This window comes from Eubalaena glacialis, chromosome 7 (genome assembly GCF_028564815.1).
Source record: "Eubalaena glacialis isolate mEubGla1 chromosome 7, mEubGla1.1.hap2.+ XY, whole genome shotgun sequence".
In the NCBI taxonomy this organism is placed as follows: Eukaryota; Metazoa; Chordata; class Mammalia; order Artiodactyla; family Balaenidae; genus Eubalaena; species Eubalaena glacialis.
In genome coordinates this window covers 38,767,539-38,792,075 of record NC_083722.1, presented here as the reverse complement: position 1 = coordinate 38,792,075, position 24,537 = coordinate 38,767,539, and the positions used below count along the sequence as shown (strand labels likewise).

At 47.0% G+C, this 24,537-nt stretch overlaps 1 protein-coding gene across 3 annotated transcripts in view; it reads left to right on the top strand.

The window, feature by feature from the left end:
- Positions 1-24,537, top strand: part of BRPF3 (bromodomain and PHD finger containing 3) — a 32,795-nt gene that overhangs the window by 5,730 nt on the left and 2,528 nt on the right. For all 3 annotated transcript variants that reach the window (XM_061196314.1, XM_061196313.1, XM_061196315.1), the window contains exons 3-11: positions 2,691-2,847; positions 5,206-5,337; positions 7,685-7,813; positions 8,107-8,419; positions 9,161-9,463; positions 11,084-11,593; positions 14,486-14,579; positions 18,130-18,227; positions 21,054-21,151. In XM_061196314.1, coding sequence (XP_061052297.1) covers positions 2,691-2,847; positions 5,206-5,337; positions 7,685-7,813; positions 8,107-8,419; positions 9,161-9,463; positions 11,084-11,593; positions 14,486-14,579; positions 18,130-18,227; positions 21,054-21,151 — 1,834 coding nt within the window. The remainder of the gene's footprint in view (positions 1-2,690; positions 2,848-5,205; positions 5,338-7,684; positions 7,814-8,106; positions 8,420-9,160; positions 9,464-11,083; positions 11,594-14,485; positions 14,580-18,129; positions 18,228-21,053; positions 21,152-24,537) is intronic.

The window sequence follows — 24,537 nt, the reverse complement described above, 5'->3', positions numbered from 1 at the left end:
CACCGAGTCTGTAGAGAAACCATTGTGCCTGTTTTAAACCATCAGAGAGGTAGCTGGCGCTGTTGGAGGGATGGGAGCTTGGCAGACAAGCAAGAGACAGGGAAGATTTTCCAGCGGAGGCCCATCTCATTGGTGATGTTCACTAAAAAGACTACAGTGTTAGAGCAGGAAGGAATCTTGGAGATTATTCATCTAACATAGTCCTTGCACCTTCTCCCACACCCCCAGATGAAGAAACTGCGGCCACGGGAGGTAAAGTTGTTCACTCCATTATTCATTCAATGAGATGTTTATTGAGCACTTACTATATGCCAAGTCCTCTTCTAAGGGCTGGAAGGAACCAGGGGTAAAGCGACAGACCCTGGACAAGCTGGGGCTTGTGATGCCTCTAGGTTCTGTTCCTGCTGTCTGTCTCTCTTGGTAGGGAGAAAGGAGTACTGGAGGGCAGTGTGGAGTGAGTTGTATGAGGCAAATAGGCAACCAGACTTGTTGGTCTGGAAGGAAGACACAAGAGCTGACAAGATCCAGAGGGAGAGGCTCTTGTGAGCCATGGCTGGAGTTAGATTCAGTCAACTGGAAATGGGCCTTCTAGTCACAGAGCTGTTCTAGGCTCCCCTCCTCCCTTTGGTGAGTGGGTCCATCCTTAGTCTCCATCTGTAGGGTGGTTATGCCCTGGGGCTAGACTTTTTGGTTGTCAGGTCTGCTCTTGTAGGTGGTCTCTTTCAGGGGCCAGCACAGCATGCTGGCTAAGAAGCAGACAGACCTGTGTTTGAATCTTGCTTCTGTCACTAACTACCTGTGTGATCTTTGGCAAGTCACTTAACTTCTTTCAGCCTTAGTTTATTTATTTGTAAGTGAACCTACCTCATAGGGTTGTTGGGAGAAATAGATGAGATAATACAAGTAAAGCACAGTGCCTGGCAAATAGTAAGCGCTCAATAAATGGTGGCTTCTGCTGCTACTGCTATTTTATTATTATTCTTTTCCCCACCTGCACAAATGCCGTTGGGACCCTCCATGGCCAAGAGGTTGTAGAGGGAGGGGGCTGCCTGCATCTGGGCAGGTGTGCTTGGCATGGGTGTTGGTGGGGGATCTGTCCTTTGGGGAAAGGCCTAGGCCTTGATTTTGTAAGCTTGGCTTTGGGGCAGGAATGTCTGACCATGGAAAGGCGCAAGGCCTGGGTGAGCAATGTCTAGCCCAACATGAACATCCTTCTTAGATTCCACCTTCTTGTTTAGCCACTATTGTCTTCCTTTCAGTGGAGTAAGAGGAAGAGAAGAAGCAGAGGAAACGCCACAGGAGCACTGAGGCCTTGCTTAACCAATTTCGGAACACAGATGGTGTAGCAGAGAGATCATGAGTTCAAATCCTGCCCGGCTTCACCATCTTATTAGCTGCATTAGTGACTTTGACAATGTATTCAGCCTCAGTTCCTAAGCTGCCTTTCCATCTTTTGTAACATGGGAATAATGTGACCCATGTTGAAGTTTGGGCATTATGGTAGAGACTGTGGGAGCTCATTAATTCCCTTCCCACTCCTCCCCCGTCCACGTGTTATTGGCTTGAACGCTGACCTCCAGACTTCTCTTTTGGCGCAGTTTAGCCAGCTAAATTTAAAAAAATTTTTTTTAATTTTCATACAATTTTTAAAGCTTACTTTCTATTTGCAGTTATTACAAAATACTGGCTATATTCCCTGTGTTGTACAATACATCCTTGAGCCTATCTTACACCCAATAGTTTGTACCTCCCACTCCCCCAGCCCTGTATTGCCCCCTGCCCCCCTGCCACACACTGGTAACCACTCGTTTGTTCTCTATATCTATGAGTCTGCTTCTTTTATGTTATATTCACTAGCTTGTTGTATTTTTTATTTATTTATTTATTTTGGCCACGCCACACGGCTTGTGGGATCTTAGTTCCCTGACCAGGGGTTGAACCTGGGCCCTCGCAGTGAAAGCACCGAGTCTTAACCACTGGACTGCCAGGGAATTGCCCTGTTGTATTTTTTAGATTCCACATATAAGTGTTATCATACAGTACTTATCTTTCTTTGTCTAGCCAGCGAAATTTTCAGATTCTCCATCCTCTTACATCTTTAGATCCATTTTTTTTTTCATTTGGTTCAAAATTAGACATTTTTAGGTTACTGAGATTTTTAATGAAAAACCAGAGGTCAGACAACTCCAAAGGGTTGTATTTGGGTTCAGAAGGGAGTAGCCTGCTGTATTCCTACTAATTTTCCTTCCAGCTTGGCTGTGGACTACTCCCTGGTCTGGTGGGACCCTTAACTACAGGGGGCAGGAAATAGTGACCGCTTTGCCCAGAGCTTATGCAAGTTCCTGTTCTCTTTTGCTGCCTTTATCAAGAGAAGAGTGGGGGTGTTGGGGCGCAGACCTGTGTCTCGGGAGTCCAGGACTATAGGGTCAGGGTTCCTGGGGGAGGGTTCTTTTGGAGGATCAGGACTGCAAGGCAGGAGGTGGAAAATCAAGTGAAATATCCCATGCTGAATCTGAGCTGCTTAACTTTGCTGTCCTTTTCAAGCCTTTCTCTGAGGTGAGGCATTTGGCTACTTTATTCTGTCTTCCTCTATAAGGTTCAGAAATGAACCAGGGGGTCTGAATAGGAGGCTGTAATCTGGGCTGCCCACTGACCCTGTCTTTCACTTCCCTGTGCCTCCTCTACTCAAGGTTGAACAAGATCTGTAGTGGTCTCTCCTTTCAGAGGAAAAACCAGTTCATGCAGCGGCTTCACAACTACTGGCTGTTGAAGCGGCAGGCACGGAATGGTGTCCCCCTCATCCGGCGCCTGCACTCCCACCTGCAGTCCCAAAGGAATGCTGAGCAGGTAGGTGAAGTAGTTATTTGAGGGCAGTGGAGGGAGGTGGAGAGTGACGAAGGAAAGATGGTTGGGGCAACCCTCCCTGAGCCCTCTGCGGGGCCTTTGCCTGTAGCCATCACCTCTCTAGGTGGTCCATCCCAGGAGTGACCTCCAGGACTGTAGAGCTCTTCAGACCAGATAGCAGCCCTTCTAGATGAGAGAGGCTTGGCTTGGAGCAAATTCTAGGGGAGAGTGGAAAGCAAGCCCAGCTTTCCCTCTTCGTGGGGAAAACCCTTTAGATATGGCAGAAAGGAAGAAGTGGGCTGAGTGAGAGTCAGGTGACCATGTTGTATAAGTTAGGAAAAGGCATACTTTCCTTAAGACACTATACTGCCATCTGCCTAAAAATGTTCCATAAAAAATACACTAACCATCTAGGTTGTAGCGCACAGCCTGCCCAGTTGGGGTGATCTTTTAGACATTAGCAACTGGAGTTGCTGCATGTTTAGTGTTTTCCGAGATGGTGGAGGCCTCCTGAGAGACTTTTAAAAAACATATTTAGTTCTCTCTGCCTCTTCACTTGTTCCATTACTTCTGCCTTTAAATATTCCCACACCATTACTCCAGAGACGAGGCAAGCCTTCCCATGACTCTGGTGCCCTCTGTTCTGTCTGACTTTACTTTTGCCTTTTGTAACTGAAGTCCTGAAGGGGAAGTGTATATCCAGTCTCTCCTTGAAATGGTCTGCTTGCTCCCCTGTAGCTTCTTCTGGAACATCAGTGACCCCCTTCCAGCCCAGCAAGTCTTTCCTCAGATTCTCACCTTATAGACTGTTGGACTACATTTGACACCACGATCACTTTGTCTCAGAGCTTCTCTGTGACACCATTTCCCACCCCCTCTACCCCACTGACTGTACCCTGTGCTGATCCTAATTCTTACCCCTTAATGGTAACACTCCCAGGGGCTCTGTTGCCTCCCTGTTGGCTTGGAGAGCTTGTCCACTCTCGTAGTTGTCAATAACTGTGTAGCAGTAGCTCCAGGTTTCTTGTCTTGTCCCCTCCCTTTTTTCTGCCCTCAGTCCCTCTGGGGCAGAGGAACTATAGATGTCCGTGTAGATGCTGTTTCCTGAACTCAGATATTGGAAACTGAATTCATTATCTTCCTTCATCTCCGTAAATGTATTTCCCCATTACTGTCATGGAACTTTCTTCCTCCTGACCTCAGACGTTGCCCACCTTGGAGTTGCTTTTGGCTCTTTCCTCCATAAGGAGCTGCAGTTAATCATCCCCTGATCTGTTTTGGGGGATTTATCAGTATATGGCCCTTTATCTCCATTCCACAACTACCCTGCTCACCCATGCCCCCTTAATTTCAGCAGTAGCTTTCCAGGTGGTCTCCAGCCTCTAATTCTTTCTTTGCTTTACAACTGGTACTGTCTTACACACTTAACCATTTTCCATCCTGTCATTTCCTTTTCCGGAATATATTCCCCCTCTCCAGGCAGGCCACGTCCAGGCTTTTTTGCCTGGCATTTGAAGCTTCTTGCCAGCTGGATCCTGGGTCTTCCTTGGCTTTTGTGGTTCTCCAGTTTCTCTGCTCTGGCCAGCCCATTTTTCTCAACAAGCAAAGAATCACTAATTCTGCCTTCATACTTCTGCTTTGTGGTCCCTTCGGTTCCAAAAGAGGCCTTTCTTACTGCTTTCTTCATCCACATGCATCATTACATGTGAAACCCTAGTAAGATTGCTCGTCCCAGGAATCCCTGACCTAACCCCAATCCACTGAGATCTTCTCTATTTTATGTCCTCTTAGCATTTTATATTCAGTTTATCCAATCAGTTTTTGTTGTCTTTATGCTGCTGTGCCCTTGCGTATCAAACCTTGGGCCTCTTTCTTCCCTCAACTACACTGTAACCTCTTTTAGGGCAAGAATCACGTTTTTGGTGGTGGTGGTGGTGTTTTAAAGTATGTTCAAGTCAGTAAGCACAAGCTCGTAGTAAAAACTTCGCTTTGTTTTCTAGCCAAGTCGAAGCTCTAGGGTGAAATTCTTTCCACCCTGAGGTGTCTATTAGTTTCCTTCTGAAATTCTTTCCAGACCTGAGGATGCACAGCTGCTCTCTGGTGTCCCTGGAGGTAGGGAGAAGCAGTCCCAGCTCTCACCCCAGCAATGGTTATTGTGCTATAGTGAAGAAACATTGTTATAAGGCTGGGGAAGCCCAGGAGGAAGGGTTGTAGAGGGGGTGGAAGGGCTCTCCGGGACCATGGGTCCAGGAAGGGGATGGGGCTCTTAGCTGCTGAGGCCCCAGGAGGCTTGAGCAGGGAGAGGACTTTGGGCAGGAAGGAGGCCCACAGCTCCTCTATCCTTTCCCTTTCCTCCTGCAGCGGGAGCAGGACGAGAAGACAAATGCAGTGAAGGAAGAGCTGAAATACTGGCAGAAGCTCCGGCACGACTTGGAGCGGGCACGGCTGCTAATTGAGCTGATTCGGAAAAGAGAAAAGCTCAAGCGGGAGCAGGTGAGGAGGAGCCCCCAGGGCTCTTGTTCAAGATCTTTTTCTCCTACTGTCAGTGTGGCTTCAGGAGACCCAGGAGCCCCTGCCTGGTGTCAGCTTTCTTACCTTCCTGCCCAGCACTATGGGCTCCAAGGCCTGCCTACTCTGCGTTGGGTGTGGTGCTGCTGATGGCTTCGAATTTAGGGAGTTTAGCTCCTGGTGGCCTCAGGCATAAGCTTAATATCCTATGCCTGGGCCCATCCCTGGAGTTTCTCATTCAGGATATCTTGGGGTGGGGGGGGGCGGCGGCGGGGGGAGCCTGGCCGTATGTTTTGGAGAGCTTCTCAAGCCATTCTTATGGGTATCACCTTTGACCTGGGAGCTTCTGGGGTTTCTCACTTGGCCTTTAAACACTTATAGTCTTGAATCATTTAAATTTTCCAACCTCTGTTCAAGGAGATTCTAAGCCTCTGAGCATGGGGAATGTTGAGGTAGGTAGTGTAGCATAGGAATTAGGAATATGAGCTGTGGCATCAGGCAGCTTGCGTGTTGGTTTTCTTTTTAACATCTTTATTGGAGTATAATTGCTTTACAATGTTGTGTTAGTTTTTGCTGTATAACAAAGTGAATCAGCTATATGTATACATATATCCCCATATCCCCTCCCTCTTGCTTCTCCCTCCCACCCTCCCTATCCCACCCCTCTAGGTGGTCACAAAGCACCGAGCTGATCTCCCTGTGCTATGCGGCTGCTTCCCACTAGCTATCTATTTTACATTTGGTAGTGTATGTAAGTACATGCCACTCTCTCACTTCGTCCCAGCTTACCCTTCCCCCTCCCCCGTCCTCAATTCCATTCTCTACGTCTGCGTCTTTATTCAGACAGCCTGCGTTTATATCCTGGCTCTGCCACTTACTACTTGTATGACATTAAGTTGCTTAATCTCCTTATACCTCGAGTTTCCTTGACTATAAAATGGGGGTAATAATAGAACCCATCTCATAAGGTTGTGAGGATTAGATGACTTAGTGTATATAAAGAGCTTAGAACAGTGCCTGGCACGTAATAAGGCTATAGAAGTGTCAGCTGCTATCATCATCATCATTATTGATACTCTTTGCCTCCCTGAAGTGTCTACGGCAGCACTCTGCACATGACAGTGAGCAAAAACTATTAATTGAATGCCAAAACTGTTCTGTCTGGTCCAGGAATAGCAGCTGTTACTCGCATGCTTCAGAGGCCTGGGTTAAAGATGTTCTTTCTCTCTTTCTCCAAACTCTGCTTCACTGTTCAGCCCCAGCACAAGCCCTTCTCTCACGGTCCTGTAGCCCGAGTTTCCACCGCTGAGACTGGGCAGCTCTTGCCATTCTTAGCACAGGTGGGCATGGAGGACATCTCAGGACCTTGTCTATGGATTCAAACTGTCTGTGCTGTCCCAGGCCTGGTCCCACAGCTGAGCTTCTCTTCCCATTTCTGGTCCAGAGAAATGTAAGGGAAAAGGAAGCAGGCAGGGGATGCAGGCAGGCCTGTTTTGATGTAGCCAAGAGGCAGGAACTTCTAGTCTAATACACGGCTTCCCAACCTTTTTACATTAGGGCACACATGGAAAATAACATTTGTATAGCACACTGCTGCAAATATGTCAGGCTACTTGCCGCCTAGGGGGGTGGAGCCTCGAGGCCCTGGTCACCCTAGGCCGACCTAGGTGGTCAAGGGCCAATTAGGTGGGAATTCTGGCCCAAGGGACATTTTATATCATCAGTGTGCCCCTTGGACTAAGTCAGACCTAGGTATAAGTCCCGTCTCTGTTCTTTTCTAGCCAGGTGACCTTGGGTTAGTAACTCTTCATCATACTCTTTTCAAACCTCAGATTCCATATTTGTAAAATGGAGATAATAACAGTTTCTCCTTTGAGGTTATTGTGATGATTAACTGAGGTAATATAAGTAGAAAGGCAGTGTGGCATAGTAGTCAAAAGCACACACTGTGAATCCCAATCTGTCCCTTATTAGCTGTGTGACCTTGGGCCAGTCACTTACTTAGTCCTTCCGTGCCTCAGTTTCCTCTTTGTAAAATACCTCATTTGTGCCTATTTTGAACATTACTGGGCACTTAGTAAGGACTATAAAGGTATTAACTATTATTACTATAAGTTTTGGTATAGCGCTGAATGCATAGGAAATGTTCACAAAGTGGTAGCTGTTGGTGTCATTATTTCTAGGCTAAAAGTTCAGTGATAACTCCTCAAATAGTGGTCAGCTTAATATCTTGTGAAAATTTGTTGTACACAACTGGCGAAAGTCAAGTTATCAAGCAAAAGTTCGGTGCCTCTTTGGGGGGTGTCCTGATTTCTCCCTATCTCCCCGACAGGTCAAGGTCCAGCAGGCCGCCATGGAGCTGGAGCTTATGCCATTCAACGTTCTGCTGAGGACAACACTGGACTTGCTGCAGGAGAAGGATCCCGCACACATCTTTGCCGAGCCCGTCAACCTGAGTGAGGCAAGTTCCCCCCCTACTTCCTGAGCAGTGAGCCCCGCCTGAAATGGAAATAGGGTCTGAGCAGGCTAGGAAGGGGTTGGGCCACAGGGTCTACAAAACCTGGGGGTGTCTAGCAAGGCTATTAGACTTGCCCACGGTGAGGGCTCAGCAGGCCAGGGTGGGCCAGGGCCCTGGGGCTGTGAGTGAGCCCGGCATGGCCGAGCCAGAAAATGGGGAGGCAAGAGTGCCGCTGAAGGGTGCGCCTGTTTGGCTAGTAAATGGTTGTTGTAATTGTACAGGTTTTATATGTTTAGGTTCCAGATTACCTGGAATTCATATCCAAGCCAATGGATTTTTCTACTATGAGGCGGAAGCTGGAGTCCCACCTGTACCGCACCTTGGAGGAGTTTGAGGAGGACTTTAACCTTATAGTTACCAACTGCATGAAGTATAATGCTAAAGACACAATTTTCCACCGAGCAGCTGTCCGCCTGCGGGACCTGGGAGGGGCCATCCTGCGGCACGCCCGGCGGCAGGCAGAGAACATCGGCTATGACCCCGAGAGGGGCACCCACCTGCCCGAGTCACCCAAATTGGAGGACTTTTACCGCTTCTCCTGGGAAGACGGTGAGAAGCCTGGACGGGCAGAGAGGAGAGGGGCCAGGAGGAGGCACAGGGATAGAGCCCAGAGAGCCAGGGATCCGGATGGGCCTTGGGGCTATAGGGTAGACTCCAGGAGCAAAGCTGGGGATAGGCACAGGCTGGGGTACATGTGCTTGTGGCTGGAATAGTTCCAAGGGTTAAAGTTAATTCCCTGAGCACTTCTTGAATAGTAGGATAAGGGGAATCAGGTACTAGCTGTCTGTCTGAAAAGCTAAAGATTCACCAAGGGTCTTTCTTTCCTGGACTCCCTCTGTGTGGCGTTGGAGCATGGGCAGCAGGAGTGCAGTGCTGGTGTATGTCTGGCTCATTCAGAAGAGTACAGGTAGAGCATCAGAAAAATGGAATTGCCTCTGTAATTCCCTACTCTGCCTGCCCCTGCTCTCTGCTTCTCGATGGCAGCAGCCAAACAGTCACTCAGGCCGGGGGATTGCCAAGCTGCCTCATGCCTGCTCCACGGAGCCCATAATCGTGACTGTGAACTGCTTCCTGCAGGTGTTTCCCAGATTCTGACCTTGTCCCTGTGGCTGCCCTCCTGGGAGCGGTGTTGCCAGGGCCAAGGCCCCACAGTGACGCTGCTGGAAGCCACTGGCCCAGGCACTCCAGGAGAATATTTTGAATCCGAAGGAATTGGCCCCTGCCCTTCCCTTTGCCCTGGGCTGGTCAGGTCCTTCAGCCCCTTCTTCTGTCCTCTCTTCTCCCTGGCAGTGGACAACATCCTCATCCCAGAGAACCGGGCCCACTTGTCCCCAGAGGTGCAGCTGAAGGAGCTGCTGGAAAAACTGGACCTGGTGAGTGCCATGCGGTCCAGTGGGGCCCGGACCCGCCGTGTCCGCCTGCTACGCCGGGAGATCAATGCCCTTCGGCAGAAGCTGGCACAGCCGCCACCACCTCAGCTGGCATCGCTAAACAAGACTGTGTCCAATGGGGAGCTGCCAGCAGGGCCCCGGGGGGATGTGGCTGTGCTGGAGCAGGCCCCGCAGGAGGAGCCAGAAGACGATGGGGACAGAGGTGAGAGACAGTCACGGGCAGGCCGGGGGCTGCGGGCCAGGGTAAGGGAGGGTTAAGCTGAAATCCCGTAGTGGGAACATCCTTCCCCAACTCTAGGTGTGACCCTCGTGGGCAAGCAAAAGCCCTGGGAGGGGTCACACTTTCATGCATACCCAGGGATGATACTCAAAATATTTAACAATACTTAGAGACCAAAATTCATCCGTCAGAGTAGATGTTGGCTGTTATATTGGAGGGGGCTCCTGAGGGCCTCTGATGCAAATATTTAGTTGTTGGATTGTGAGTGGGTTCAGGGAGTTTCAGACGCTGGGGCCCAGTAGCTGTTCACTAACTTGTAAAGAAGTATTTCAGTATTTTGCACATGGTATGGCCATGTTGCACATATCAGTTAAATATTAGCTCAACTTATACCATCATGTAGAAAGGCTCTTAGAGCAGGTTAGGTTGTGGTGTGGGGGAATAGAAAAGAAAGAAAGACCCTAAGGATGGTCTGGGCTCATGGCTTTGACCCCAGCTGGCCAAGTCTACAGGCCCATCCCAAGCAGAAAAGCCCAGAACTGCAAAAGACAGCTGGGGGAAGTGATTCTCAGAGATCCAGGTGCCTTACCTGAGTTGCTTTCCATCCTCTCCGCTTCTTTGGGGACAGAATTGTCTCCCTCTTACCAGCCCTTGGATCTGAGCCTGTAGCTCAGGAGGGCCTGTCATCCACACAATCAAGAAGGTTGGGAATTATCTCCAGAGGAAAAGGCGCCAAACTGCAGGGAATGGCCCATTTTATTTTAGGTTGGAGGAGATCAGGGATGTGGCTGAGAGGTCAGATTTAGCATTAGAGGGCTTCGTGTCCATTGTGACCCTTCCCAGCTTCCCATGTGGGAGTCAGCATGCCACTCGTATCCATCCCCACTCCTGGGCTAAGTCAGTGCAGAGTCATGCCCGTTGGACCGGCTGCAACAGCTTCTAGAGGTTTCAAAAAATTTCTAGGCTTCATCTCCCAGAAATTCAGATTAGGGAAATCTGAGCTCTGTTTTGAAAGTCTCATTTTTTAAGGTGGAGGTTGAATAGACATGTTCGGGAGCCACTGATTTAACTTCCTTGCTCTCGTTTTTTCATATCTGTAAGCTGCTTCTTTCTGCTTGTCCTTCTTGCTTCACTTGTGATATGAAACAAAATACATTGACAGATGGGAAAACACCTGGGTCTAAAGAGAGTTGTAGACCCCTAATCTGTGAGGCTGAGACTTACCTAATTATTGATTAAGCAGGGGGCTTTGGGCTTTCTTGGGTGTAGGGCAGTGGTTTATAACCCTGGCTTCATCAAACTCACCTGGTAAGCTTTAAAAAAAAATCCATCATTAGCTATTTGGTTTCATTTTGTCTGGGGTGGGACCTCAGCATTGGAATTTTTAAGAAACTACCTAAGTGACTCTAATACATAGACAGGGTTTAGAACTACTAGTGTAGACACAACTTAGTCCTACCTTCTCTTCACCTTAGACCTGAGACGCGTCTCAAACCTTCTAATAGCCTATGCTCTTGGTTCTTAGTTATCAGTGTCATTATCTGGCTTGTAGGGGCAGACTTTTTCTAAAATGTTCAAGCAGGTTCTCTTTTTCTCTAACAGATGACTCCAAAATGCCTCCCCCACCAACCCTGGAGCCTACTGGGCCTGCGCCTTCCTTGTCTGAGCAAGAATCCCCTCCGGATCCCCCCACTCTGAAACCCATCAATGATAGCAAACCTCCAAGCCGATTCCCAAAGCCAAGAAAAGTGGAAGAAGATGAGCTTTTGGAAAAATCACCTCTGCAGCTAGGGAGCGAGCCCTTGCAACGCCTGCTCAGTGACAATGGCATCAATAGAGTGTCCCTCATGACCCCCGATACATGCCCCGCTGGCGCCCCACTCAGTGGCGTGGGCCGTCGCACATCAGTCCTCTTCAAGAAGGCCAAGAATGGGGTTAAGCTACAGAGGAGCCCAGACAGGGCCCTGGAGAACGGCGAGGACCATGGCGCAGTGGGCTCTCCTGCGTCTCCCACCAGCATCGAGGATGAACAGCACTCCCGGAAGCGGCCGAGGAGCAGGAGCTGTAGTGAGAGCGAAGGGGAGAGGTCCCCCCAGCAGGAGGAAGAGACAGGTGACCTCGCCTGTGACTTCTCTCGCTACTTCTCATCTGCTTTCCTGCTTTGCCTTGCCAGCCAGCACCTTCCCCAGTCAGCTGCCTCCCTAATGGCCCCTGTGGATGCCAGTAGTAGCACTGAGGACTCCGTAGCTCACAGTTGGGCCTGGTACACGAGTAGTGGCCTGGGGAAATGGGCTTTGAGCAAGTGTTTTGAGAGGGCCAGCTTGTGTCTGGGGCTCTCTTTGGCCCGGAGCAGCATATAAAGCTATATATGATAAAATGGTTCCTACCTTCATTTTAGTTCATTTATTCATCAGATATTTATATCAGGCATTATTGTAGGCACTAAAGTGTAGGGGGAAAAATCAATAAATAAAACAGACAAGTCTCCTGTCTTGTAGGGGAGGTAGACTAAAAGCAAATAAGTAAATTGTATCTCATATTAGAAGCTGTGGAGAAAAGTCCAGCAGGGAAGGGGGGAGAGGGGATGCTGAGGTGGTATTAGAGAGGGTGGCCAGGGGAGGCTTTCTGAGTAAAGATCTGAAGGAGCTGAAGGTGTGAGCTCTTTGGGTATCTGGGGAAAAGACGTTCCAAAAAGATGGACTAGCAAGTGCACGGGCCATGGGGGTGGAAACATGCTTGCATGTCTGAGGAACAGTGAGGGAACCTTTGTGGCCACAGCAGAGTGAGCCAAGGGATCGTAGGTGATGGGGTCTCAGAGGTAGTAATAGGGGCTTGTCACTAAAGAATCCTTACTGCATGTCCAACACAAGCTGGTCACTGGGGAGCAGTAAGTCAGACTCAGGTCCAACTCTGAGAGTTTACCGTCCAGTGGGGAGACTAGATGGTGTCCTGAGGTGCAGAGATATCCCAGTGCTGGACAGTCTGTGGTTATGTGTCAGGTGACAGCACTGCTAGAGGTGTTCAGGGAATAGGAACTGGGGGAGTTGGGAAGGCTTCATGAGTAGACAGTACCTAAGCTGGCCCTGGGGATGAGGACAGACTAGAAAGGAACAGAGGGCTCGGGCCCAGGTGTGTAGAAACAAGGACAGAGTCCCTGTGAGGGACAGTTTGGAGAGGGGCTTCCCTCTCCAAAGCGAAGAGGAGCATCAGGAGCCAATGCTGTGGGCAAGGTGGACCTGGTCATGCAGGGCCTCCATCACCAGACAGAGTTGTTTAGTCTTGGTGGGATATGGAAGGCCAGCTCACTTGGCAGGGAGGGGCCTGCTCTTGGCTTTTGCTCCTCATGTCCTGTTATGTGGTGGCTTTGGGCTGTGTGGTCAGCACATGCTTTTCTCTGCTTTTCTGTCTTACTACCTAATACTTTGTTTCCAGCAGTACCTTCCTTTCCTGTCTGGTCCAAGCTTCCCTGTAGTAGGGCAGTAGGGTGTTTATATAGAGTCAAGAGCTTGAGGCCTGGAGTTAGGCAGACTTGAGTTCAAATCCCATCTTCTTACTAGCTGTGTATCCTGGGGCATATCAATTAACCTCTGTGAACCTATTCCTTATTTCTAATATGGGGCTAGTGACACCTTCCTTGCGGGGCTCTAAGGATTGGAAGTAGCCTATATAAAGCACTTGGTATATAGCAGTAGTTGGTAGCAGTTATTGTTGTCATCCTCTCAGTTATATCAGGCACAGCCAAACAGCACTGAGCACTAAAAATGAAAAATCCTGCTGTTGGGAAATAGGTCTAGACATCAGGCTCATCCAACCTGAGAGGGCCCACTGCTTGGGGGCTAGAATCTGTTTCTCCTCCACCATCCCAGCTACCTGGTACCCAGGAATATTTTTGCACAACCTTAGTGGAGTTTCTTAAAAGCAGGTGTTGATCCTTTATAGATGAGGCACAGTAGGCTTTGGTGATTTAAATTGAGATCATAATGTTAGAGGCAGAGCCAGGTTAGGGTCCAGATGTGTTGGCTCAGACACCTGCTCTTACAGGTGTGACTTGCCTCACAGTTTTCTGGCTAAGGTATATGTGACTTAGAGCTCTTGGCTCAGCTATCAGACTTGTGGGATTCTGGATGGTGGTTGGGAATTGGATAGATAGAGAGGAGAGTTGAAGCTTTCACAGCAGGTGAGAGTCTTGTCCCTGGGATGACCAGACAGTCTTCATTTGCCTCTGAAGGGCTCCCTGCTGTAAACAGACATTCCCTCATTCATACTTAATAGCATCCTCCATAAGTAAGAAGGTATTACCTTCACTTCACGAAAGTAGAAGCCAAGGCTTAAAGAGGAAAACGGACCCATATTTCAGAGCCCAGTCTAGAACCCAGGGAATCTGACTCCCCATCATCCCAGGAAGGTCTGGTCTGCCTTAGATCTGCTGAAAAGTTCCCCCCATCCTCAACTTTGACTAGCTCTGCTAGATATCTCAGGGTGTGGTTGACACAGTCCTTATCCGGCTCCAACCTCCCCTGACACCATCCCAAAAGAATGAAGCTAGCTATTGCCAGCTGTGTGATGGATAGGGTGTGTGAGTGTTTATCTGAAGAGGCAAGGTGGGTGGGCTTCCCAAGAGGCAGAGGAGACTCCCTGATAATTGAGGCTTGAAATTAGAAGCAGATCCAGGGACTTGTGAACCAGCCGGAGTGAGGAAGTCTTGGTATTTCCCATCGTAGTCAAATGACAGTAACTGGAATGAGCTATGGGCTATTTTCCTTCAACTAAACCCAGAAGGATGGGAAGGTAAATGCAGTGTCTGCTCACTGCCCTAACCAACATTTCCCCCAAACCTTTATCAGGTTCTCTCCACCACCCAAGACCCATTTCCCAAGAGGAGAGACCAGCCATCCTCTCCACCCCTCCTTGCTGAGCCCTCCCAAGGTGGCTGCCTCACACTGCAGCATGTGTCAGGGGAGGGGGGGTTTCTACACTAAGGCTCACTTTGTGTGTCCTTGGCAGGTGTGACCAACGGCTTTGGAAAACACACTGAAAGCGGGTCTGACTCAGAATGTAGTTTGGGTCTCAGTGGTGGACTGGCATTTGAAGCTTGCAGGTAAGAACACTTGTCCCAAAGCTTTGTTTGCAGCTCTGCCACCTCTCCATTTATTTTCCTTTCAGCTGCCGATTGAACCTCCTCCTGCTTATCTCAGTTTTTTTTCTTCCCGCACCCCTGTTATTTCCGGATGCCTCTCATCTGTGACTCTGGTAGCTCCTAGGAAACGTTGTGACCCTTGACTGTCAGGCCTGATCTGACTAGGGGGAGGAATGGTGCTGATGCTTTACAGGGTTTTTAGAGCTGAATTTGGCTCCAGAGGGTGGGGACACCCTCTGTATTGTCCAGTGAAGTTAACATTTGAGCCAATCCCCACCCACCCCCCCGGCCCATTTAGATAACCCAGTTATAGACATGGTTTTTGCCCTTTGCCTTTTGGGGCATCATAGCAGTGGCCTCTTTAGAAGTGTGGTGTAGGAAAAAGAAATGGACAGATAGGAAATTTGGAATTGCCTTTTAGTCTGAAAAAGGCCCCAGCTCTTCTGCCATCTTTGAGCTGGGAAGGGATGGGTTTCTTTTCTCATTCTTTCACCTGAAGGGAGGATTTCCGAGACGAGAACCTTCAAGTTTCTTCCACGTCTAAGAGTTTATTGAATCTCTGCTCTGTGTTGTATGCTCTGCAAGACACCAGGGAGTATGGGACTCTTGGAAATAGGAGACTTTCGGTGCCACAGAAGAAGAATGACTTGTCCTGAAGGCTGACCTCATGGTCCCTCCACATGGCTATTGGATGGATTCTGGGTTCAGAGCAAGGGAGGAGAGGTCCCAGGGCAGCACCAAAATACTATGTGTCTGTGTTTGAAGTGCTTCAAAGGCTGGCTGGGCGTAGGTTCTATTGGGTTCTCACTCTACACTGGTGCTGGGCTCTTGGGCCCCCAGATGCCCCCTTGGGCCTGGACTGCTCCCCCGCTGTAGCAGGGCCCAGCTTTCAGTGGCTCCTTACAGATTTTCTTCCCCACCAAGCCTCAGAAATGTCCTAGCTGTCTCCCTCCATGTTGCAGCTCTAGAGATATAGGAGTGGATGGGAAAACACAGTTACCAGGCATAGAGAAGAGGCAGAGATTTCAAAGTCTTACAGGATGCTTCTAGCCCGGTCCCGGGTTGGAGTTCCTGACTCCCTTCAAAGATAGGGTGCCTGGAAACCCAGTTCATTGGGGTGGGGTAGGGGTGGGGTTATCAAACTGTCCCCTCTTAGTCCTTGACTAAAGGTAGAAGGTGTGTTCGGCCCCTCCCTCCACAAAGGGTGCTCTTCCCAGCTGTGAGCCGCGAGGAGCAAGCCAGGCCAGGCTCTGGTTAGCCCACCCGTTCAGACTGCTTGCCTTTCTGCAGAACATGCCAAAGCCACCAATTTCTCTGGGGCCCTGCTCAGTGTGGGAACAATGCCCTTGGAAGGCGTTTCCTCTTTAACTCAGTGGTTCTCAGTAGAATTTCGCGGTTTAAAACAGGAGATTCAGGACTTCAACTACAGGGTTTTTTTTCTTTTTCTTTGTTTTCTTTTTTCCTACATTGTGGGGGTAAGTACATAAAGGAAGATCTTATTAATTAGACCAGAATCATGTAATTGCAGAATAAAGAACCTTGAAAGAATTTCTGGTCACTAATCCCATCCCCTTCCCATCCTGTCCCTGGGTTTATCTTTTCTAATGATCTTCTGAGCAGTTTGGAGTTGCACCCGCTTCTATGGGTCACTCATTCAATTATTAATTGAGCACTTACCGTGAGCCAGGTACTGTTCTAAGCCCTGATAAGGTGTCTGTTCTCAAGGAGCTTATCATCTAGAAGGGAGAGATAAATGTTAAGCCAGTAAGCAAAATAATTATAGATTGGGCTGTCTGCTTAGACCTGGGTAACTTAGAGAGAGGGCTGAAATGCAGGCCATGATCGAGTCACTTGTGTGTTTTTCTATGAAACGGGAACGTATGGATCTAGTTTTGGTGTTGCATCCTGTCTCATTGAGCTCAACCTTCTCAGAGCTCATCATCTGATAGTATAACGTCGGTAGTTTATAATATTAAAGTGAGACATTAAAATTTACTGCCGTTTATATAATAATATTTACTATATAACTGCTATTTATTGAATACTTGGTGTGTTCTGTACTGAGTGCTTTCTGTGTATTAATCCATTAAATCCTCACAGCAACACATGGGGAACACAAGCCTCAGAGAGGTTAACTTGCTCAAGGTCACAGAATGAATGAGTAGAAGAGTGAGGTTCTGAACCCAGGTAGTCTGGCTCCAGAGTTTCTCTCTTAACTGCTTGGTGTGCCCTCCTCTGTTGTATTTGGAGATGTCTCCCCAGATCCATGATGTGAACTTGGAGAGGCTTTCCTAATAGAACTACCAGTACCTTACATTTTTATAAGGACTCAGATTCTTTAAGTCCAGTGACAGATTTTTGTAGGGTGCATGGGAACTGAATCCTGAATGTGAACTGGGTGTTGTTTTTTTCCCCAACAGGTCCTAATTTTGACCAGCAGGAAGAAAGCTCCCAACCTACTAGTAATTGAAGGATTATGATTCATCAGGTTCTCATTGTGCCAGGTTTTCTGTATAAGACCATGATAAAGTCAGTTATGATTCAGTAAAGCAGGAGTACCCTACCCTCCAACCAGTCTTCACCCTGGCCTCTTCATGTCCCATTAGGGGTTTCTTAAGCATTTTCGCTCTACTGCAGGTTGTTGACTTGTCTTTTAAGCACTTTTTTTGTTGAAATAATTATATAGCAGTAATATTTTTTAAAGTTCAAATGGGAAAAAACCATAGCCACATCATTCTTGCCCAGAGGCTTCTAACTGTGATTGTACATTAGAATTGCATTGGGAGCAATTTAAAAATACTGATGCCTGGGTGGGTTCCAGTTATACCATTATTCTTGTATTACTGTTCTCATTTTTGCCTATTACCTTCTAGTCTTTGTCTACTATATATTTTTTATCTCTTTGCAGTAGCCATATTTTAAAAAAACTGGTCTGCTTGGTAGTTAAAAAAAATCCATCTCTGTCTAAGAAAAACGTCACACACATAAAGTAGAAGTGAGAAGTGGATTGTTTTTCCAATTTAAAAAGTCTTTTCTAATTAAGGAAGTAAGACATGTCCATTATAGAAAATTTGGGAAAGAGGCAGATTTTTGTACCTCAAAAATAAATTGGTTTCTAGAGAAGCAGTGTGAACCAGAGAGTTAAGAATTCTGGGCAGATGTGAGACAGGCCCTCCTCATGGCCAGGCTGCTTAGACTCTGGAAGGATTGACAAGTGCCTGTGGTGACCTTCCCTCTGGATGAAATCCAGTGTCCCTGGGCAGGGGAGCAGGCCTCTCTTTCCAAGTTCAGTCCTTCCACATGGATGAAATGTTTCCTTAAGCTTCGTGGGAACATTCTGGTCAGAAGTATATCATGGGTTAGTATGAGTTTTTAGGGGAAGGTGAGAAACCATTCTCCTTGAAGGGTTTTTGCAGCTCTGCTCCTAGCAGAGATGGGAGAGCAGGAGTGGATGTGTTACTCATTGAAATTGTTTATTTCGCTCCTCTCTCCCTCCCTGCTCTATATGCAGTGGTCTGACACCCCCCAAACGCAGCCGAGGGAAGCCAGCCCTGTCTCGAGTGCCCTTCCTGGAAGGTGTGAACGGAGACTCTGACTACAACGGCTCAGGTGAGGAGTGCTGTACAGGTGCATCTTGGGGGACCAGGCCTTCCAGAGAACCAGTTCTGCGGGCTGCAGCCAGACCCTGAGCTCCTCCGAACCTGGGGGCACTGGTCAGGGAAATGGCCCTTCCTCCCAGGTCATTCATACTGCTTTTTCTTTTTTTTTAATTCATCTTATTTTGAATAAGTAACACATACCATGGTGACAAAAATCAGAAACGTACAAAAGGGTGCATAATGAAAAGCCAGTTCTCCCCTCCCTAGAATAGCCACTGTTAGTGGTTTCTTTTGTGTCTTTCCAGATGTAATCCATACGTACACAAACCAAAAACTTATGTGTATATTTAAAAGAGTGAGCAGAGAAGCCTAACATGCACATTCCTCTAAACCATGCCTTTTTTCAGTTAATAGTATATCTTGGAGATTCTTTTGTGCTTTTTATTGGCTGTCTAATGCCCCATTACATAGGTGTGCTATCATTTACTTAGCTGGGCCTCTGCAGATGGACATTTGGATTGTTTTCGTTTAATTGTCATAGTCAATGTTGCAGTGAGCAACCTTGTACAAAGATCATTTTGTATCCCTGGGGAGTATATCTATAGATATACTCTATTGCTGTATTGAAGGAAGTATACATTTGTAATTTTGATAGATATTTCCAGTCTGCCCTCACAGGAGTAATATGATATCCTGTGTCACTGAATTTCACACATAACCCTGTAATTTCATGTGATCCAATGCTTCTACTCCCTGCTGGAGTAGAATGGAGACATTCTACTCCAGCAGGTCCAAACAGTAAAACACATGGATCTTATCTCCTCGGACTGAAGGAATAAAGGACAGGGCAGAGCCAAAGGAGAGGCCTGGGTGGTGCTCAGGTGGAACAGGTGCAGGGCTGGCTGTTCTCTGAGCACACCTCTGTCCAGCCCTCCTATGGGGGGTGTGCTCTCTGGATGCCCTGTCTTTGAAGCTTCCATCTAACACTCAGCCTTCAGGGCTTCTCTTCCCCTCTTTCCTTTTCCCAACTGCTTTATTCTCCCTTAGCATCAGTTTCTTTTTCATACGTGTGTTGATGAATGCATGCCTGCATGTTTCATTACTGTCTGACTGTCAGTGCCCAGAAGGCAGGGCTTATGTCTAGGTTAATTTGTACAGCATCTAGTGCAAAACTGGGAGCGGATTGGCACGTACTTTGTGCTTCTGGTGGTGACATTTTATTCTTATTTTTAAAACCACGTAATTATTAAAATGATGCCAAAGGAAATTTAAAAAGGAAACTGACCTTCCACTGTTGCATCACCTTAACACAATTGTCTTCATTTCTCTTTGTTGCCTTCTATTTATTTCAGGCACGTTTTTAACAAAATGCTAATCCAAAACACATGCTCTTTCATATTCTGCTTTTTTCAATGTTATCTTCCAATCAATGCATTATAATTTACTTGTTTCATTGTTAGAATTTGGTTATTTCCAACTTTTAACATTATACGTAATGTAGTGAACCCATATTTTTGTTCAAAAGCCTCTTATTCATTTTAAAAGTTATTTTTCTAAGAACAAATTCCCAGGGAAGGAATTTACTGGAGTAGATTGTTCATACTTTTTTTTTTAACGGCTCTTGAGACTTACCGCCAAATTATATTCTGAAAGGATTAGACTGGTCTGCAGTTTCCTCAGCAGTGTATGATTGCACCAGTTTCCCCACAGCCTGCCTCTTCAGTATTGGATTTTGTCTTTTTGTTGTTATTGCTATTGATTTAATAGACGGAAAACAAGACCTCATTATCAGGAATACACTTTATAAAAAATTATATATGTAGATGGTAATGTTTCCTTAGGAACATAATTTCTACTCTGTGGAATTTGGATCTTTTCCTTAGTTGAGTGTGGTCACCTCCCTGTTGCCAGCTTATAGACTGGGGAGGGGAAGGGAGGTTCCTCTGTGTGCTCAGAGACATTTGTGACGTACCCATCCATATGTGCTAATGCATTAGGTGCAGAACAAAGTAAGCTGAAGAGATGTGGTGCCTGCCCCAGGCAGGACACCCTGTGTAAAGTTCTGACAAAACAGGCAAGAAAAGAATCTGCAGACCTGCTTGGCTCTGCTGAGTGCTGTGCAGCCAGGTGTCCTGGATAGCCAGGTATGGCCCTGTCAGAAAAGAACTCATTTAGCAAGTAGTTTTACTGGGATGTCCATCGCAGGCATCTTTTTCCATGAAACCTCCATCATGAGGCCCACCAGTCAGGGAGGCCCAGAGAGGAGATAGTGGCTTTGCCAAGATGGGTTATAGTCCTTCTTCCTGGTGTCCTGGTGATGAAGCAGTTATATTTTTCCAAGGCACATCAACCTAGGTTTCTAGTTCAGAGGTCAGCAAACTGTAACCTGTTGCCTTTTTGTAGGGCCCACGAGCTAAGAATGGTTTTTACATTTTCAAATGATTGAAAATCAAAAGAAGAATGATATTTTGTAGCACATGAAAATTACACAAAATTCAGATTTCAGTGTCCAGAAATAAAGTTTTATGGGGATACAGCAGTGCTTGTTCATTTACCAATTGTCTATGGCTGCTTTCATGCTACAATAGTAGAGTTGAGTAGTTGCAATGGAGACTGCAAAACCTAAAATACTTACTATTTGGCCTTTTAAAGAACAAGTTTGCTGTCTCCTGATCTAGTCTTAAGAACTAAGGAGAGGGTAGGGAAGAGGAAGGGTGGAGGGGATGTTGCTCACTCATTCCTGGGCTGCCCCAGTCAAATGGAGGCCCCGGGCAGGCCTCCTGGGCACCATTCCATGCCCCCTTGGGCACTGTCTCCTCCCCTCCCCCACCCCCAGGCAGAAGCCTCCTGATGCCCTTTGAAGACCGTGGAGACCTGGAGCCCCTGGAGCTGGTGTGGGCCAAGTGCCGAGGTTATCCCTCCTACCCTGCCTTGGTGAGTCTACCTGATCCTCCTCCCTCCCCTGGGTGGTCTGGCCCCTGCCTTGCCTTGGGGGCTTATCTGATTGGATCAAGCCAGCGGGAGTGTGATTGGGAGTCAGGGTGCCTTTAGCTGCAGAAGGGAGGGAGGTTTTATCCCAGCCTGGGTGGGTCACACCAGCTAGACTCCCAGCTTAGGGCACTTAAAATAAGTTAAAGTATGCAGACAGAAGCTAGGGCTCTTAGCGATTTAATAGCATATATTTATTTGCTAAATAAAAAAAATTATTATGCAAAAAGTAATATGTGCTCATTGTAGAAAATTGTAGAAGCTGTTAATAATGCTTAGGTGTTTTACTAAATGTCTGTCATGCTAAGTTCTTGAAATGCTGAGGAAGGTATGGTTATTCTCATTTTGTAGGGGAAAAAACTGAAGATCTATTTGCTACCATGGTCATCTAGCTATTAAGTGGCAGGGTTGGAATTTGAGCCCAAGGCTCAAAGTGTGATGTCAAAGCCTGTGTTCTGAGCCACTGAGTTCAAAATCACCCACAGTCCCATCTATTCAGAGATTACCTCTTGATGTATATCCTCAGCCCTTTTTTTTCTGTTTAATGCATAAATGTGCATAAGTATGAGACCGTACTCTGTTTAACCTCCCCTTCACTTAACAGCACACCATGAGCATGCATGTCTTATGCCATTAAACATTCTTCATCAGCAACACTTTCATTACTGCATCATCTTCAGTCGTATGCGTGTACCTTATTTTAACCATTCCCTAGTTGGTCATTTAGATCACTTTGAATTTTTCACTATGATAAACAGCCAGCAGTAAGCATCATTGTAGCTTAACATTTGTGCACATCCATGGTTATTTCTTCACAGTGAAGAAGTCTTAGGAATGCCTTCTTGGGGCATCTATGCAAAATTCTGATGCAAATTGCCAAGTTGCCCCTTAGAACATTAGTTCCGGTTTATACTCCCACCAACAGTAGCTAAAATTTCCATTTTTTCCATAGTAGCAGTAGCTGAAAATTCTAATTTTTACCACCTTGATTGTTATGTCTTAGGGCTCTTTCTATATTAGGGAGGTAATATCCATCTGGCCCTGAAAATACTGATTCTAACCTTTGGGGCATGTCAGAATCATCTGGGGGAATTTTTTAAACAATGTAGATACTGGGGCCCCATCTCAGAACAACTATATTAGACTCTCTAAAGCCAGACCAAGGCGTGAATATTTTTGTTTCTTTGTTTTATGAATATTTTTTTTAAAACTCCCCAGATGATCTATAGTGGGTGTTGAGAACCGCCCTGCCAGCCTATGCGTGCACACAGAGCTCTGAGCCTCTCCCAGCTGCTCATTTGTGTCTATGGCTCTTTTCATAGACAGCAGCCTCTTAAGGTGAAGAGTGCAGGAACTCTGATCCTTTTTGGACAGGTGACCAAACTGTAGCTCCAAGAGGTTATACGACTTGCTGGAGTCATATTGGAACCCATGCTACCTGCCTTACCCCCTGCTTAGCAGTGGCAGGTGGGAGATCCACATTGTGATCCAGCGCTGAGGAGGTTGGACCTGGGGCTGCCTTCACAGGCTCCGTGCCCAGCTGTCAGTGAGACCCCCAGCTTAGTTGTTGAAGAATTGATTAAGACTGTGCAGGTTTAGTTCTGTTTTTTTAAATCTCACAATACAAAGAAAGCCAGTCTAAAACTAGTCTCTTTTTTTCCCTTTTTTTTTTCTTTTTTTTTTAATAAATTTATTTATTTTTTGGCTGTGTTGGGTCTTCGTTGCTGTGCGCGGGCTTTCTCTAGTTTCGGTGAGCGGAGGCTACTCTTTGTTAGGGTGTGCGAGCTTCTCATTGCCGTGGCTTCTCTTGTTGCAGAGCATGGGATCTAGCCGCGTGGGCTTCAGTAGTTGTGGCACGTGGGCTTCAGTAGTTGTGGCACGTGGGCTCAGTAGTTGTGGCTTGCAGGCTCAGTAGTTGTGGCACACGGGCTTAGTTGCTCCGCAGCATGTGGGATCTTCCCGGACCAGGGATCGAACCCGTGTCCCCCTGCATTGGCAGGCGGATTCTTAACCACCGCGCCACCAAGGAAGCCCCTCTTTTTTTCCTTTTTAATTATCTTCTTAATCATACATTTTCTTTCGTGATAAAGAAATTCAGCCACCACCTGAAAAAACCCACCACCTGAATACAACCTGTGTTTTTATTTTGGTTTATGCTCTCCCAGTCGTTTTCCTCTGCATACTTAAATATGTACTTGCGCATATAGTGACTATACGGTTTTTAAATTTCTGAGGCTCTTGTTCTTTAAAAAAATGTTTTTTGTTTTTCTGTAAAAATTATGTATCTACATTACAGAAGCTTTGGAAAAAGAGAGAAAATCAACACAAATCCCAGCATTATGACATCATCTATAAGCATTTTGTATTGTTTCTTCTATTTATCGTTTATATATTATAGCTGTAACAATAGTGTGTGTACACATTTATTATGTAATGTGTTAAATGTTATCGCAGACTTTATTTCCATGTTGTTTTACATCTGCATGACATTTGAGTGAATGGACCATTATTTATTTTTGGGGGATACATTTGCCTCTGTCTTCTTTAAAAAGGGAGGCGAGCTCCCCTTAAGAGGCAGACTTGCCCATCTTGCTTCTGCCCTTGGGGGGACACTTTTCACAGTCTGCCCCACTTTCCAAGCCAGGCACTATCCCCACTGTTGATAATCGAGGAAGTTCAGGAGGGCTTGTCTGGTGGTTCTCATTAGGACCCTTAGCTTCAGTCCCAGGAGGGATAGACAGGCTGGGAGTTAGAGTTTTTACCAAATCACACAGCTGGGGGCAGGGTAGTGGTGGTTCTTCCTTAGAGTAAACTCTTAACTAGAGGACCTGCTTTTAGCTGCTTATCTTGAGAAGGATGTAGGGAAGCTGGCAGACACCCAAAAGTAAATAGAGCAATTTATTATTATAAGAGGCCCCCTGGGACAGGGTATAGGAATTAAGATTTCTCCTTCTCTGGAGAAAGCTGCTTCCTCCGTAAGTTTCCAAGTCTCCCTGGCCTTGGTGCACAGAGATTATCAGCCAGCTGCTCTGGAAGCAGGGGCTGTGTAGGAGGCAGTGGGCAGCAGAGGCCCAAGCCTGGTCCAGGCGCCTGGTTTTAGTCCCAGCCAGCTACATCCTTCTGTGCTTGGCGTTCTCCTCTGTCAGCTAATACTTGTCAGCAGACTTCTTAGCATCAGCAAGAGGATGAAATAAGATGATGTGTGAATAATTAGGAGCTTTGGTAACTTTGTCAGTGCTCCACAGAGCTGGAGAATTATTGTTGTGTTGATGCCACCAGGCATTTTGCTGAGCCCTTGCCCTTGTGGAGCCTGCAGCCTCAAGGACTAATTC